Genomic DNA, 13,474 nt, shown 5'->3' with positions numbered 1-13,474 from the left:
GGTTTGCCCAACAGCAACTTAACCCCTTTTGCACATGACATCATTTGGCCAGGCTGGAGCAGAATTCCAGATGTCTCGAGTTAACCCTGCGCAGATGGGTTTAATATAGGAAGCACAGCGCCATTGTTGTGCAGAGTCAAATGTAAGCTGCTGCTGAGTGATGGCTCCCCCTACAACCCTGTAGCTAGTGTGTCCTGTAGTGTGCAACAGGGAGGGTGTACAACAGATGGTTTATGTGCTGTCTTTGTAATGTTGCTCAAATACCAGCAGCAGGCTCGGGGATAAAGCGTGGTAAGGCGTTTTTTTCTTGTCAAAAAAATTATTGCAATGCTTGTGTCTAAAAATGTTATAACGCCACACAAGCAGTGAGACCATGTGTTAGCATGAACCAAGCAAACAGTGACGGCAACATGCACACTTTTTATTCCACTATTCTTGCTCTTATGACAATATTCTAAGTTGATTTAAACTGGATCAACGTAGGCTGTACATCATGGGACCGCATGTAATGGTAAAGTAATATAAGTGGCTTATTTCTTTATTTTCCTTAATAAGGAGATTAACAGGAATGTATTTTTTCACTACATGAGCAAAGATATGTGACATTAACACACGTGAAAACAGAGAATCAAGATGGACAATCGAGATCCCAAGCTTTACAGCGATTGATGAAGAGGTTATTTTAGCATTAGCAGAGAATGGCAAAAGCTCAGAGAGCTGGCCTCTCTGAAAGCAGCTTTAAGTGGAACAGGAGGACATGAGAGAATTAGTGAGGATTTAACCAGACAGCTTTATGTAGTAGCTGGCACACAGTGCTGTTTGTTAGGATAACGTCAGGCAGTCTTCATTGAGCGCATGTTCGCAGTGCAACATTGTACGTCAGGATTCTTACGGTCATTAAAAACCTGCAAAAGTCATGGAAATTCAAAATGCAAATTCCAGGCCCTGGAAAAGTTATGGAAAACAATATTTGTCTCAAAGTCATGGAAATGTAACTAAAGTTGCATCAAATATAATTTATATTTTAGCTAATCGCCGAAATAGTAATACTATAATGATAATAAATACTGTATAGTAATGAAACGTAAAATGGCATTGACAGTAACTGTTGAGGTGTTTTGCTGGTGAGAGATTTGAGTTGCTTTAGCGTGTAGATAGAAGCTAGTAAGCCTATTTGATTTGTTTTAGATCGGCACAACATGTTTCATATGCAGACCTTATTTTCCTGTTCCATGTTAAAATAAACCATTTGCAGTGGTACCGCTGAGAAAGAGTCATTGTTTGGTCATGGAGAAGTCATTGAAAGTCATTGGTGAAACAGTGTATGAACCCTGGTATGTACATAAAGGCCTTTTGTGTCCTCTTTCTACTCTAAAAATAAACCTAACCCTAAATGCAGTTGACTCTAAAAAGCCTAAAGCGTCAGAGCAAGAATCGCTGGCTTCTGTTGCTCTAGCAACTGGTAGGAAATGAACTCTTGAAGAGGTTGCTCAATGAGCAACCTCTTCAACAGTCCAACCACAAACACACCAGTTTGAATCTAACGTCACCCGGAGGGAAGTTCAACAGCAGCTCTTTATCGGGTCTATAAATAGCTGTGGGCAATTAATTCATATAGAGGGAGAAACTATCAGCAAAGCTCACTTCAGCAAGTTGATCTTTACAAGGTCATTTCAAAACAATATAGTGAGCGTTAAAGGCAGCAGCATCTCACACAGCAGGACATGTTTTCTGGCTATGGTCAAAAAAAGTTGTTTTAATCAAAGTAAGGAATCGCCTGACAACTAGCCAAGACCAAGGCTCTTTCAAATGTGCCGTGTTCTTTAGCTTTACGTCCTCAGGTGGAAACATCGTAGTTGGTACATACTGTAGAAGATGTAAAGAATTTAAACCCAGGCTGCAACTAACTAACTAACTAACACAATCGAAAAATCTGCTGATTATTTTCGTGATTAGCCGTTCGGTCTACACAGTGTCAGTAAATATTGAAAAATGTCCATCCCTGTTGTTCAACATCCAAGAATATGTCTCGCTTTGTCAGTCAAGAGAATGAAAACAGCCTTTTCTGCCATCTTTGCATGAAACACGTGTTGATTAGCTGGTTATCAAAAGAAATGGCCATCGTGTTTCTGTTGTTTATCTCACTGTTGCCGCTTGTGTTTGAATTGTTGCACCGACTCGGAGTTACGCGCACAAATGCCCCATAACGCAATGAAAAGATTTGCATCTGTTCCCAAATGATGATTTCATTAGCAAATGCAACATCCTTTTCCAAAGTGACATGAACACCTGGCCGGTAGTTGAGCAATCCTCCTGTCAAACAGACAAACTGTGCGGAAAGAACACCCTCCTTGGCACGGCCTATAACAAGGACAATGTGCATAGTAGGCAGAGGAAGGACACAGCCAGCCAAACACCTGACCTGGTGCTGTAGTCATTGTGCTTACTTGAAGCAAATCAAAAGAACCATCGATCGACTGAAGCAGCTGTTGGTGATGAACAACGAGACGCTGCGGGAGAGAGACGTTTGCTGTCGATTAGAGACGCATTCCCCACCTGCTCTGTAAGAGGAGTAAAGACTATTACTACAGCTAAGAGAAATACTACTACTGCCCTCCCTGTTTTTGTCTTTCCTTGTTCATGAGTGTGGTGGTTGCTATGGCCCTTCTTCTCAGTGCCATGTTCCTTTTGCTGTGGTGGTAGCCGTGATTAGAGAGAGGCTGAATGCACAATGCAGCTCTGGCTGTTGATTCAGTGCTGCAGCAAATACAGCATGAAGAAATAAAATACATTGGAGGTATACTAAATGACATTACAGTCTCAATGTTAAGCACACTGTGGAAGAATCCAGAACAAAAGCAATTACAATGGCTGTGTGTCGTCATTCATTCGTGTCTTTCTCTTTGCTCTCAGGTGTGAAGTGGAGGGCCTACCAAACACAGACCAAGACTGGTAACGTGTGTGTGTGTGTGTGTGTGTGTGTGTGTGTGTGTGTGTGTGTGTGTGTGTGTGTGTGTGTGTGTGTGTGTGTGTGTGTGTGTGTGTGTGTGTGTGTGTGTGTGTGTGTGTGTGTGTGTGTGTGTGTGTGTGTGTGTGTGTGTGTGTGTGTGTGTGTGTGTGTGTGTGTGTGTGTGTGTGTGTGTGTGTGTGTGTGTGTGTGTGTGTGTGTGTGTGTGTGGTGTGTGTGTGTGTGTGTGTGTGTGTGTGTGTGTGTGTGTGTGTGTGTGTGTGTGTGTGTGTGTGTGTGGCTAATTACATGCAGATATGTACTATGTGTGCCAATGAAGCACTTAGTACCACTACATTCAAGGAATAATTATGAAGTAGTCTGGAGTAGATACTAGATAGCAGTCAGTACTTTGGAGAAACAGAAAGGAGTACAGAAGCTAAGCAATGGACTGCTGAAGATTGGGGCAGCAGCAAAACATAATGTAGCTACCCAAAAAAAGTCAATATGATGTAGGTGTACTCACTTACATCACATCGACACTCAAAGTATTCACCTCTTGACCTTGCCATTATCTATGCTCTCTTATTTCTATAATGTTTTGAAAATATTTTCTCCGATTTTAAAGAGTGTAAATGCTCAGATACATTTTAACATGCATACATTGCATTATAATTATAACCATTTAACCTCTAGTTTAACTAGATTGCAATTTATCTAATTTTCCAAAAAATTATAATTGCAAATTCAATCAGATTGGGGACTTATATTTAAAACCAATCAGCATCACTGGTTTTCGGAATAAACAAAGTTGCACAATAACACAAACAAACTGACCAATAGAGGCATCATTAGACCAGCATCGTCTGTCTTCTGCAAGGAAACATGGTTGTTTTTGTAAAAGGATACTGGTCGGATGTCTTTAATGATAGCATTGATAACAGCTTTAGTTCTCCGTCGGAAAGGGCTGTCTGATGGCGAGGTAACAGAGTTATGATCTTCAAAATAGCATACATTCAGACTGACATTGATTTGTAGGTGGCTATCATACAGGCGCCCCCACCAACTGTAGTGAACTGCTTAGCTTCCACGCTACTCCTGCCTGTGTCTCCAAACTGGGCGGAACAATCTACTGTAGTATACAGCGACTATGGATTAGTCATTAAACCCCACTTTAAAACCTCCAAACTATCCTTTTAAAGCAGTTACATAAAGATATAGATCCCTGTCCACTGTACTGTGTGTGAAAACAAAGCACAGCATTCACTAAGATAGTAGTAGTGATGAAGACGCACAATACTCGTGTTTTGAGCTAACAAATGCCATCAATGTCGCCATATATCCATGTTTGAGACTGCTTTTTCGTCTTTTGTTTTCTTAGTTATGTTCTCTGTATTTTATATGTTTGTGTTATGTGTTATGTGTAACGTTGCTGCCTTCTTGGCCATGTCAGCATTGCAAATGAGATTTTATCTCAATGCTTTTATCTGGTTAAATAAAGGTTAAATAAAAAAGACACTGTTTTTAGTTAGTGTTCACCGATTGCTGTAATTAGATTTTACTTGATTACAGGGCTCTTCCTATTGACCTTTTTTCAAATAAAGAATCAGTGGGTAGAGCAGTGTTCTCCTGAATAAGCATCACAGACTGAAACATTCAACCCATAGTGATGTCATTGCACAAGCTAAGAGCTGATTGGTTGAAATGAGCAGCACTTCCAAATTGCATTTGATAGTATATAATCAGACGTTATTTAAATGAGGTGTTCATTTGTTTATTCAAAAGACTGAAACCCTGCTCCTCCTCTGTGTTGCAGGCTGCATGTATCACCCCGCAGAGCTGTACTCTGGCCGCAACACATGGGACTCCTATCCAGCTGGAGGACCTAACAGAGGACAATGGGCTCCGGTAAACAGTCGCCCCTGGAGCCACACAGAAAGGTCAGCAGCGTCGTTCACAACACTCACACACTCTGCCCTGTTCAGACCTGGCATAACATGTGTCTTGAGTCATATGATCAAAAGTGGACATCTCTCAAGTTCATCAGTACACTTCTGGAAATATAATTCCTCTCCACACTTGTCTTTTGCATGTCTATCTGTTACAACCAAGTGTTTTCTGAACAGTAACAGATAAAGATGAAACTACACTTATAATATTAGTATTGATACTATTTGTCGAGTTGAGTCCAGTGGTGGCCACAGAGCCTTAAACTCCTGTGATCGAAACGTTTCATTTGCGCCAGAAAAACAATTCCAAAGAATCTGGCCATACGCGTCACCATATCTAAATGTTTCCTCCCTGCATCTTGGGTACTTCCAAACCCGTGTTACCTTTTCATCTCAAAAGGACTCCGGTGCCCTCATTTAACATGCAGTTGATATGGCCTCTTATGTATTTAGTGTAATGAAAAGTTTTTTCTAAGTTCTTATCCGATCATGCATTATGATCTATATTCGTGAACACCAACCAAGACTAAAGTAACAGCCCGTCCACACAGCGGCGTGCGTTGACGCTTCACCATTCACTTTGAATGGGGTGACGTCACTTTTAGCCGAAATGCATCGTGGGAAGCGACGCGGAGCGTAGCTGGCGTGGCTCGCTGCAAAAGTTGAGCAATGTTCAACTTTTGACGCCTCGGCAGAAGCGTCAGCCAATCGAATCATATGCCAGTACAAGCTCTAGCCAATCAAACCGCTGCTTGTGTGTCAGGGGCGGGAGATTCATGTGATTGGTTGTTGGTCGAGTTTCAGACACACGCCCCCCGGCAAGCGTCAGCGCACGCCGCTGTGTAGACGGGCCGTGAGTCTCATAGAAGTCAAAGTGGACTTAGCAGATAAGGAAGCAGAAACAATAGAAATGCCGTTATCATGTAACAAGTGTTTGGAGGGAAAGCTGTTCGAAGCGGAACTGATAGTGGCACAACTTGAAGCCTGAACGGCCCAACAAGGGTCATTCCAGCAGCTGGGACTCAAGTCCGTGTTGTCTGGGATTAATCAAGATAAGCACCACTTTAAGGGACTGACTGATTAACTGAAGCTGTGATGAGCATATTCATGAAAAGCTCTTATTACAGCTGCAGATGTGAGCATGAGCCCATCTTCAGTCAAACTGGACTCTGGGAAATGAAACTGTAACTTATTCTGCTGCAGAAGAGAGAAGTGTATATACTGTATGTAGATGTTTAGCTTCAACAATTGAAGGCAGCTCTAATGCATACGAGTGTCTCCGTAGCTGTCTGCTTGTAGATTTGGTAATAGTAACAATTGTGACATACTGTAAACCAGTAGCCAACACGGTGCGCACTTAGTCGCCCGCAGGGGCAACGTGAGTCGCCCGCGGGGCATGTTCTAAACATAGCTCGACAAGCAAATCCAACATGTAAAAACTACACAAAACTAAAAAGGAAATGTAATTAAAAGAATCTACCCTATGCATAAACGAAACCTCAATCATAGCGAACTCTATCTACTTACTACAACTCTATCTAACACCCCTCCTCCCCCCACCCCCACTATGAATATCGACCAATCACGTTCTTGCTTGATTTGCCGGACCAGCGTTGCAGTCAGGAAGAAAAGCAATGTGGAGCTGCAGCTCACCGCTTCATAAGGAGTGTGCATGTCCCCCCCACTTTTCGAAATCCTGTTTGTGTCCCCCCACTTTACAAATATGTTCATTCCAATGTGTACTATAGGACAGTACAAAGAAAACTGTTTAAAGGTCCCATGTCATGGACATTTCTACTGATCATAATTCCATTGTTGAGGTCTACTAGAATATATTTACATTGTTCAATGTTCCAAAATCACATTGGTTTCTCATACAGCATCTCTGTATAGTATGTGGATTCACTATTCACCCCCCCCCCCCTCCCTATGAGCTCAGTGGCCGTCTGCGAAACCATCCCGAACACACACACACACACACCCGCAGCCTGGCTGGGAGTTTGGGGAGTGATTAGTACAATATGCATAAATAAAAAGAAAGAATGCTAACTAGGTAACATAAGATAAGAATAAACAAGTTTAAATGATTTGTTATTGGTTGTGATCAAATTCTAAAGATGTTTGGATTATTGAAAAGTATACAGCTCCCTTTCATCGGAGTGTTGAGAGCTAAATTCATGTTGTGCTCAAAGTGCTCCAGATTGATGCTTTTAACTTCAACATTTAAAAGATAATCTTCCCTCATGGAACCCCCCTAGAGGAGGTGAGGCCCACCCCCAAATAAAGCAGGTTAAAATAATTAAATTGCATACATTTTCTTTTAGTAAACACTGCAAACGGGTCCCACAGACCCAAACAGCACACAAAGGTTAAATGCAAGCATAATAATGTTAAAATGTGCTAAATATATACACTGCAAAAAATATAAAAGTACACCCCGACTTGTTTTATTTTTTGAAAGTAGCTCTCATCCTAAAACAGGTTGGTGACCCCTGCTGTAAACGATAAACAATAAACTATATATTATTAAAAAAAACCTTAGCAAAGAGGTATCAGTCAAAGCTAACATGCCTATCGAGTAAACAAAGGTCCTAAAAACTGAGGAACTGTGTATTTAAAGAAAAGAAAAGATTCTATACTTCTGTCCCAAATGTTCAATATGTATTAACCTATTGTTGTTGTTATACCGGTTTCATTTCATCCCTTAAAAGCAGTTGTGTAACTAAAATGTCTTTTCCTTTCTGAAGTCACCAAAAGTTGCTAAACAAATAGATTCTGAAGTAACATCCCATTTTTAATACAACTTTTACGAGACGTTACAAAGTTAAAGCGTGCATACAAAGCAAACGCTTGAAAATGGAAGCTGGCTGCTGGTAAACCTGAAAACCAGAAAACTCAGAGCTCCCAGGTTTATTATATTATTTTATGGACTGTATTATTATCTTGAGACTAAAGTCTTCTGTATGTTTTTTCCTTCCCACAGATCCCAAGAAGGGCGCAATCAATCACATTATTCACCAATAAGTCGTCTTTATAGTAGGTGAGTAAATCATACCCAATATGTTACAGTTCTGATGCTTACAATACTGCACTGCACTGCATTTGCTGCTGAAACAACTTGAAGCTTATCTTGTGCTTACCACTTGAGCAGCAGCAGAATAGTACAACACCTGATCTGCATCTTGATACATGTTGCTTATTCAGTTTGTCTTTTTGCTCAGGGGGGAGAGGACAGTTAACAATGTCCAGGACAAGGGTATCTCTAAGGGGCACAGACAGCCTCCACATCCCTGGGATGGCAAAGAGCAGCCGTTTGAGGCCCAGACCTGGCATCACAACTCAACACACTCATTCCACAGCAGAGCTGGCAACACCACCGGTTATCTAACAGGACCAGGAGAGCGCTACCCAAACTGGGACAACAATGCCAGCAACACGATGGTGAGGCCTGCAGACCCTGAACTATCTTACAAAGCAGTTCATGTTGTTATTAGAACTAGAAGTTTGACTTGATTATTCCCTTTTCGACTGTTAGTATGGGGGGTCTCGCCTGCATCGCAACAATAGAGAACTCCAGTCCCCACCGGAGAGATGGGCCCCCTCAGACTGCCGCAGGAGCTTTCCTGACAGAATGATGAACAACAAGCCAGAACCCTGGAAACGGCCAGTCCCCCACCAGAGGCGAGACCAACTGCACCAGCACAGCCCACCTCCACAGCACCCGCTATCCCCCAGAGAAGAGTGTCCGGCCAAGAGGAAAAGGGACTCTGGCCCTGATCAGGTAAAGTGTGTTGGCTTAGCACACCACATGGACTGCTTTCATGTCTGTGCAATAGCACCACCCATTGGTACAATTTGGTCAAGAAGACTGAATATGGATGCTTCTCTGTCTAGTCATCTCATCCTGCATCAAGGCATGTACCTTTAACTGGTCATGCCCCTTCGCCACCTCGCCACCACCGCTGCAACCAGGACGACTGGAAGCCTCTTAATGACAGGACGGGTCATTGCCATCACTCTGATCACAGGACCTCAACTCAGCAACAGGTGAGCTTGTATAATAAATAGGGCTGTCAAACGATTACACATTTTAATCAGATTAATCACAGCTTAAAAATTAATTAATCATGATTAATCACCATTCGAACTATGTCCAAAATATGCCATTTCTTTATGTATATTGTTGTGGGAATGGAAAGATAAATGAAAGAAGGCGGATATATCCATTTAACACAGTATGTATGTTTATTATAACATTGTTCTGTGTGTCAAAATGAAAGACAGCCCACACACCTATCAATCATCAAACCGTGAGGTCTTATTTCATTACGTGTTGATAGAAATCAACACGTAATGTTGTATCGATGTATAGAGATGTACTACAGCAAAAGTATTCTCCGTCAGGACTTCCTGCAACAACACCACGCCATTATCGTGATTCTGATTGGCCAGAAGACATTATCAAAGATGTTCTATTGAGAAGACGATCACTACGTGACAAAAGTTTTCAGAACCGTTTCTAGTCTTCGGTATTTCCAGACAAGTGGCTACTGAAATCAATCTTACTAACTGCTGTCTGTGCAATTTACTCCGCGAGTTGGCGGACTTTATTTTGCTTACTTTAACATCATTTTTCATGGTGGGGCTAAGCCATTTCTTGGTATGGCTGTAGCCTACCCCAGCCATACCCTGGTGCTGCCACTGGTGGGATGTATGGGGCGGGCCATTCTGCACATGCGTTAAATGCGTTAAATATTTTAACGCAATTAATTAAAAAAATGAATTGCCGCCGTTAACGCGATAATTTTGACAGCATTAATAATAAATAAAGTACTATTAAAAAAAAAACTAGGAAGGCACTCGGAAAGCACAGACCTCGCCCAAGGCCAATGGTGCATTCATATGTTATTTGGATGGACGGAACATTAACCCTAACCCATATCATGAGTTGGGAACTAGTTTTTCCTACTTGAATCCATAAGCTGTCTTAAGAGAGTTTACAAAATGTTATTAGCTGTTTCTGAGTTGTTGTTTGGGCTAAAGTACCCAGTCAGAAATGCATTTACATTATTTCACCACCACATGAATGTGTGCCCTGACTTTCAATTGATCAAAAATGGCAATTGATTAGAAGCATGCTCCAAAATGTTATATGTACTTCATTAGCCTATGCTGCACCATTCCACCAAGTTTCACGAGAAATCCCTATTGATAGACAGACAAACAGAGCCCAAAATATAACCTCCTTTCCAAAAGAAATCAAACTGAACTTATTTATTTCTAATTTTGGTTCTTAAATGCGCAGGAAACCTCTAAAGCACGAGTCGGAGGGCATGGCTTCAGTAGCAGTCACCAGGTAGCTCTGACCCAGAGTTGTGGCGGCAGCAGAACACCTCATCATGGAAGCAGGGGGAAGGTCGACCGGAAAACGTCCCCGTCACCAGCAGACCACCCCTGTGTGCCTTACAGCCATCAAAACCATCATTACCACTATCAACAACGGCACACAAGCCACCCCAGGGCCCTACAGCACAACCCGCAGCTACACCCTCCTGAGGATAAAGACTCACAGAGACATCACCACAAACAAAGCACAGTAAGTAATAACATTTAAATCACATGAACGCACAAACGTCTACATCCAAATAGACATTCGCTCAATATATGAATAATTGAAGATAGTACATTTGACAAAATACACATCATTTTTCTTTAAAGGCTGCCATTTGCCCTAAATTGCAATAAAAAAATGTTTGTAATGTAAGTATAACAGTGCATATACGATTCTATGTGTTTGGTTGTCTTGTCCCTGAACACATGTGTAACAGATGTAATCCTGCAGGAACCTCAACGCTTTCATCAAAGGGGCAATTCATGGGATCCAGCCCAATTCAAGGGTTCTGGTGCAGACTCTCCTTCCTATTTGTCCCTCATCTGCAGCCCTGGAGATGGAGGTTCTACTGCCAGCAGTCCACGTGCTCCTCCAAGTCCCTCTTCATACACAGTGGGCAGTAGCAGAAAAGATCCATCACTCCTTTATCAGTGTAGCCCTGAACTCAGTGGACAGCAGAAACTCCAAGGAAGCCCCAATCACACCCCGAGACCGAGCCAGACATCCTCCACGTTCCACAACTCTCAAGATGGTCCAAAAGCCCGGTTGTCAGACGTCAAATATCGAAAGACTTCACAGCCCCTCTGTTCACGACAGTCCTCTCACAGCAGGTCAAGAGCAAACAAGACTGAGAAGGAGTCTGAAGAACACAAAAAAACGGTGAAAAAGGATCGAAAGGGTGAAGAGAGAAAGAGGCGTAAGAAAAAAGAGGAAAAAAAATTGTCTGAGAAAAAAAGGAGGAGGGATAAAATATCAAAAAGGGAAAGAAAGTTCAAAACTGGAGGTATGGAAAAGGAAATGTTGGCTTCCATCTCTACTCCCCACTCTTCAGGAGAAGCCCAAATGGAGACTACAACTCAGTCCCTGGTCAATCAAAGCCAGGCACCAGGCAGACACAAGCACAGAGAGAGGAGTGGTCGTGCAGAGAGGACACTCAAACCATCCAAAAAGAATCCTCCTCCCTCTTCACCACAGCCATCCTCACATTCTGCTCATATTAAAATGCCCAAGAAAAACAACAGTGCCCCAAAACTCAAGGATAAACTTAAAAAGTCACTTCATAGGATTCCCATGAACCCCAAACTGTCCGGCAAGAAGCCCACCATCGCTTCAAAGCGCAGCCCTAAAGCTAAGACCAAGGACACGCTCCCTTCACTTTTATTTAAAGCCTTAGCGCCTCTCACTTCAGGCTGTTCTGTCACCTTGGGGGTACCTGTCCATGGTGGCCAGGGAGGGGCCCTCAATGCTCCAGACCTACAGCCTGTGGGACATCTAAGGGAAACAGAAGACAACCTTGCAAATACACCTCCTGTTCTCAGCTGGCAGGGCTCGCCAGTGTCGATTCTGGGAGAAGACGAGGAGGAGCTAGAGAAGGGAGTGATGAGTAGACCTGTCCTCCAGCCCAGTCCCACCCGGTGCTTCTCTCCTCTTTCTGAAGACAATGAGAGCTCCACCGATATCGAAGAGAAGCCTTGCGAAGACCAACAGGCTGATTATTCCCGGGATGGCGTGCCTGGACTCTGCGACTCACCCTGTGCAGAGGTACCAGTTGCCGAGGACGAAAAGGAAGACAGCAGTGGGGAAACTCCCGACTCTCCTTACGGTGAGCTTTGCCGCCATAAATCTGGTCTGGACGATGTCTTCAAGAGCCTTGCAACTTTACTCGGAGGCCAGAGGGTCACGTGTCGAGGCGGCCCATTTGGGGGGCCTCCTGCCTGCACCACCGAAGGAGTGAAGTACTCCTCTTCTCTTGAACTGGGGCCGGATATTCATGAGCATCAGGACTTCTGTATATCAGACACAGCATCCTCCAAACCCGGTAACCAGTCACCAACTCTCTTCCCCTCAGACATGCTTTTGAAATGCCACAGTCCGAGGGAGCCCGTCGCAGAATCCCTGGCTCAGGGTAAGCAGAAAGAAATTGAAAACGACATGGAAGAGAAGCAAGATAGTGAAGAAATGGAGATCCTCGCCAAAGAAACGGAGACTTCTCTTTTGGACGGGTCGCTGAGTGCAGAGCTGAGTCTGACCACAACGCATACAGCCTCCATCACCAGCTGCATTACTGTCTCCACCAAGGATGAGAGGGGACACGGCAAAGAGACGGAGCACATTGGTGGGAACAGAAAGAGAAAACATAAGGCCATGGATGGAGAAAGAGAAGGAGAGATACAAATCAAGATAAAGACGGAAGAAAGCAGCATCATGTGTCCTAAAAACAAAGCAAACGAAATAAGGGATTTGACGAAAAGGGATGTTTCCTCCTCGGTGCTCGTCATTTCCAGAAAGTCAGCCAAACTCCTCAAAGAGAGTATGAAGGGCCAGATTTCTCAGGAAAATCAAACCACACACGGCATTAATAAAGACAAGGTAGACAAGGGCAAGGAAGAGGCACAGATAATAATGGCGAAGAAGGAAGAGTTAGAACATAAGAAATCCTCAGCAGCTGGAAACACAAACACCGAGACATCCAAATCATGTACACCAGGAAGCGCGCCTTCAATCTCTACAACTCCACGTGACCCGCTGAGACTGAAAGCATTGTCTATGGGCTTCTCAAAGGAGTTGAAGATCCTCTTAACAAAGGTAGATGCAGGAAGAAAAACATTCGACGTATCAGAGTTTGAACCAAGAATCCCTCTTTCCAAGATTAGCATCGAAAACACTGGTGCTGAACTAGTAAGAGCTTGCAAGTGAGTGCTAATACAAAGATGCTTCTATTCACCTTTCTCAATAGATACAGGTTGTCTTATAAACTCCTGATGTGTTTTGTCATCTTGTTTTCCAGGGGGGAGAAGGTTAAGGGGAAATTCAAGGAGTCCTTTCTGCTTCCCGCCTTCAATGTTAAACCTAACATTGACACCGAGACCAAAATCCCTCAAGAAAAGCTCAACCCTCCTACACCAAGTATTTATGTGAGTTTAGCATAGTCAAAAAGATGCAGCCCGGCAAGTAATATCAAGTATT

The 13,474-nt window shown here is 43.1% G+C and overlaps 1 protein-coding gene across 3 annotated transcripts in view; it reads left to right on the top strand.

Annotated features, from left to right (window-relative positions):
* Positions 1 to 13,474, top strand: part of LOC117458264 (microtubule-associated protein futsch-like) — a 29,104-nt gene that overhangs the window by 3,867 nt on the left and 11,763 nt on the right. For 2 of the 3 annotated variants that reach the window (XM_034098625.2, XM_034098624.2), the window contains 9 exons: positions 2,914 to 2,952; positions 4,764 to 4,887; positions 7,880 to 7,936; positions 8,118 to 8,337; positions 8,432 to 8,677; positions 8,791 to 8,943; positions 10,202 to 10,492; positions 10,739 to 13,200; positions 13,296 to 13,422. In XM_034098625.2, the coding sequence (XP_033954516.1) occupies positions 4,769 to 4,887; positions 7,880 to 7,936; positions 8,118 to 8,337; positions 8,432 to 8,677; positions 8,791 to 8,943; positions 10,202 to 10,492; positions 10,739 to 13,200; positions 13,296 to 13,422 (3,675 nt within the window). In that variant the 5' untranslated portion in view covers positions 2,914 to 2,952; positions 4,764 to 4,768. The remainder of the gene's footprint in view (positions 1 to 2,913; positions 2,953 to 4,763; positions 4,888 to 7,879; positions 7,937 to 8,117; positions 8,338 to 8,431; positions 8,678 to 8,790; positions 8,944 to 10,201; positions 10,493 to 10,738; positions 13,201 to 13,295; positions 13,423 to 13,474) is intronic. The other variant, XM_034098626.2, reaches the window with a different exon arrangement.

Source organism: Pseudochaenichthys georgianus, chromosome 14 (genome assembly GCF_902827115.2).
Source record: "Pseudochaenichthys georgianus chromosome 14, fPseGeo1.2, whole genome shotgun sequence".
Lineage (NCBI taxonomy): Eukaryota > Metazoa > Chordata > Actinopteri > Perciformes > Channichthyidae > Pseudochaenichthys > Pseudochaenichthys georgianus.
This window is presented reverse-complemented; position numbering and strand designations above follow the sequence as displayed.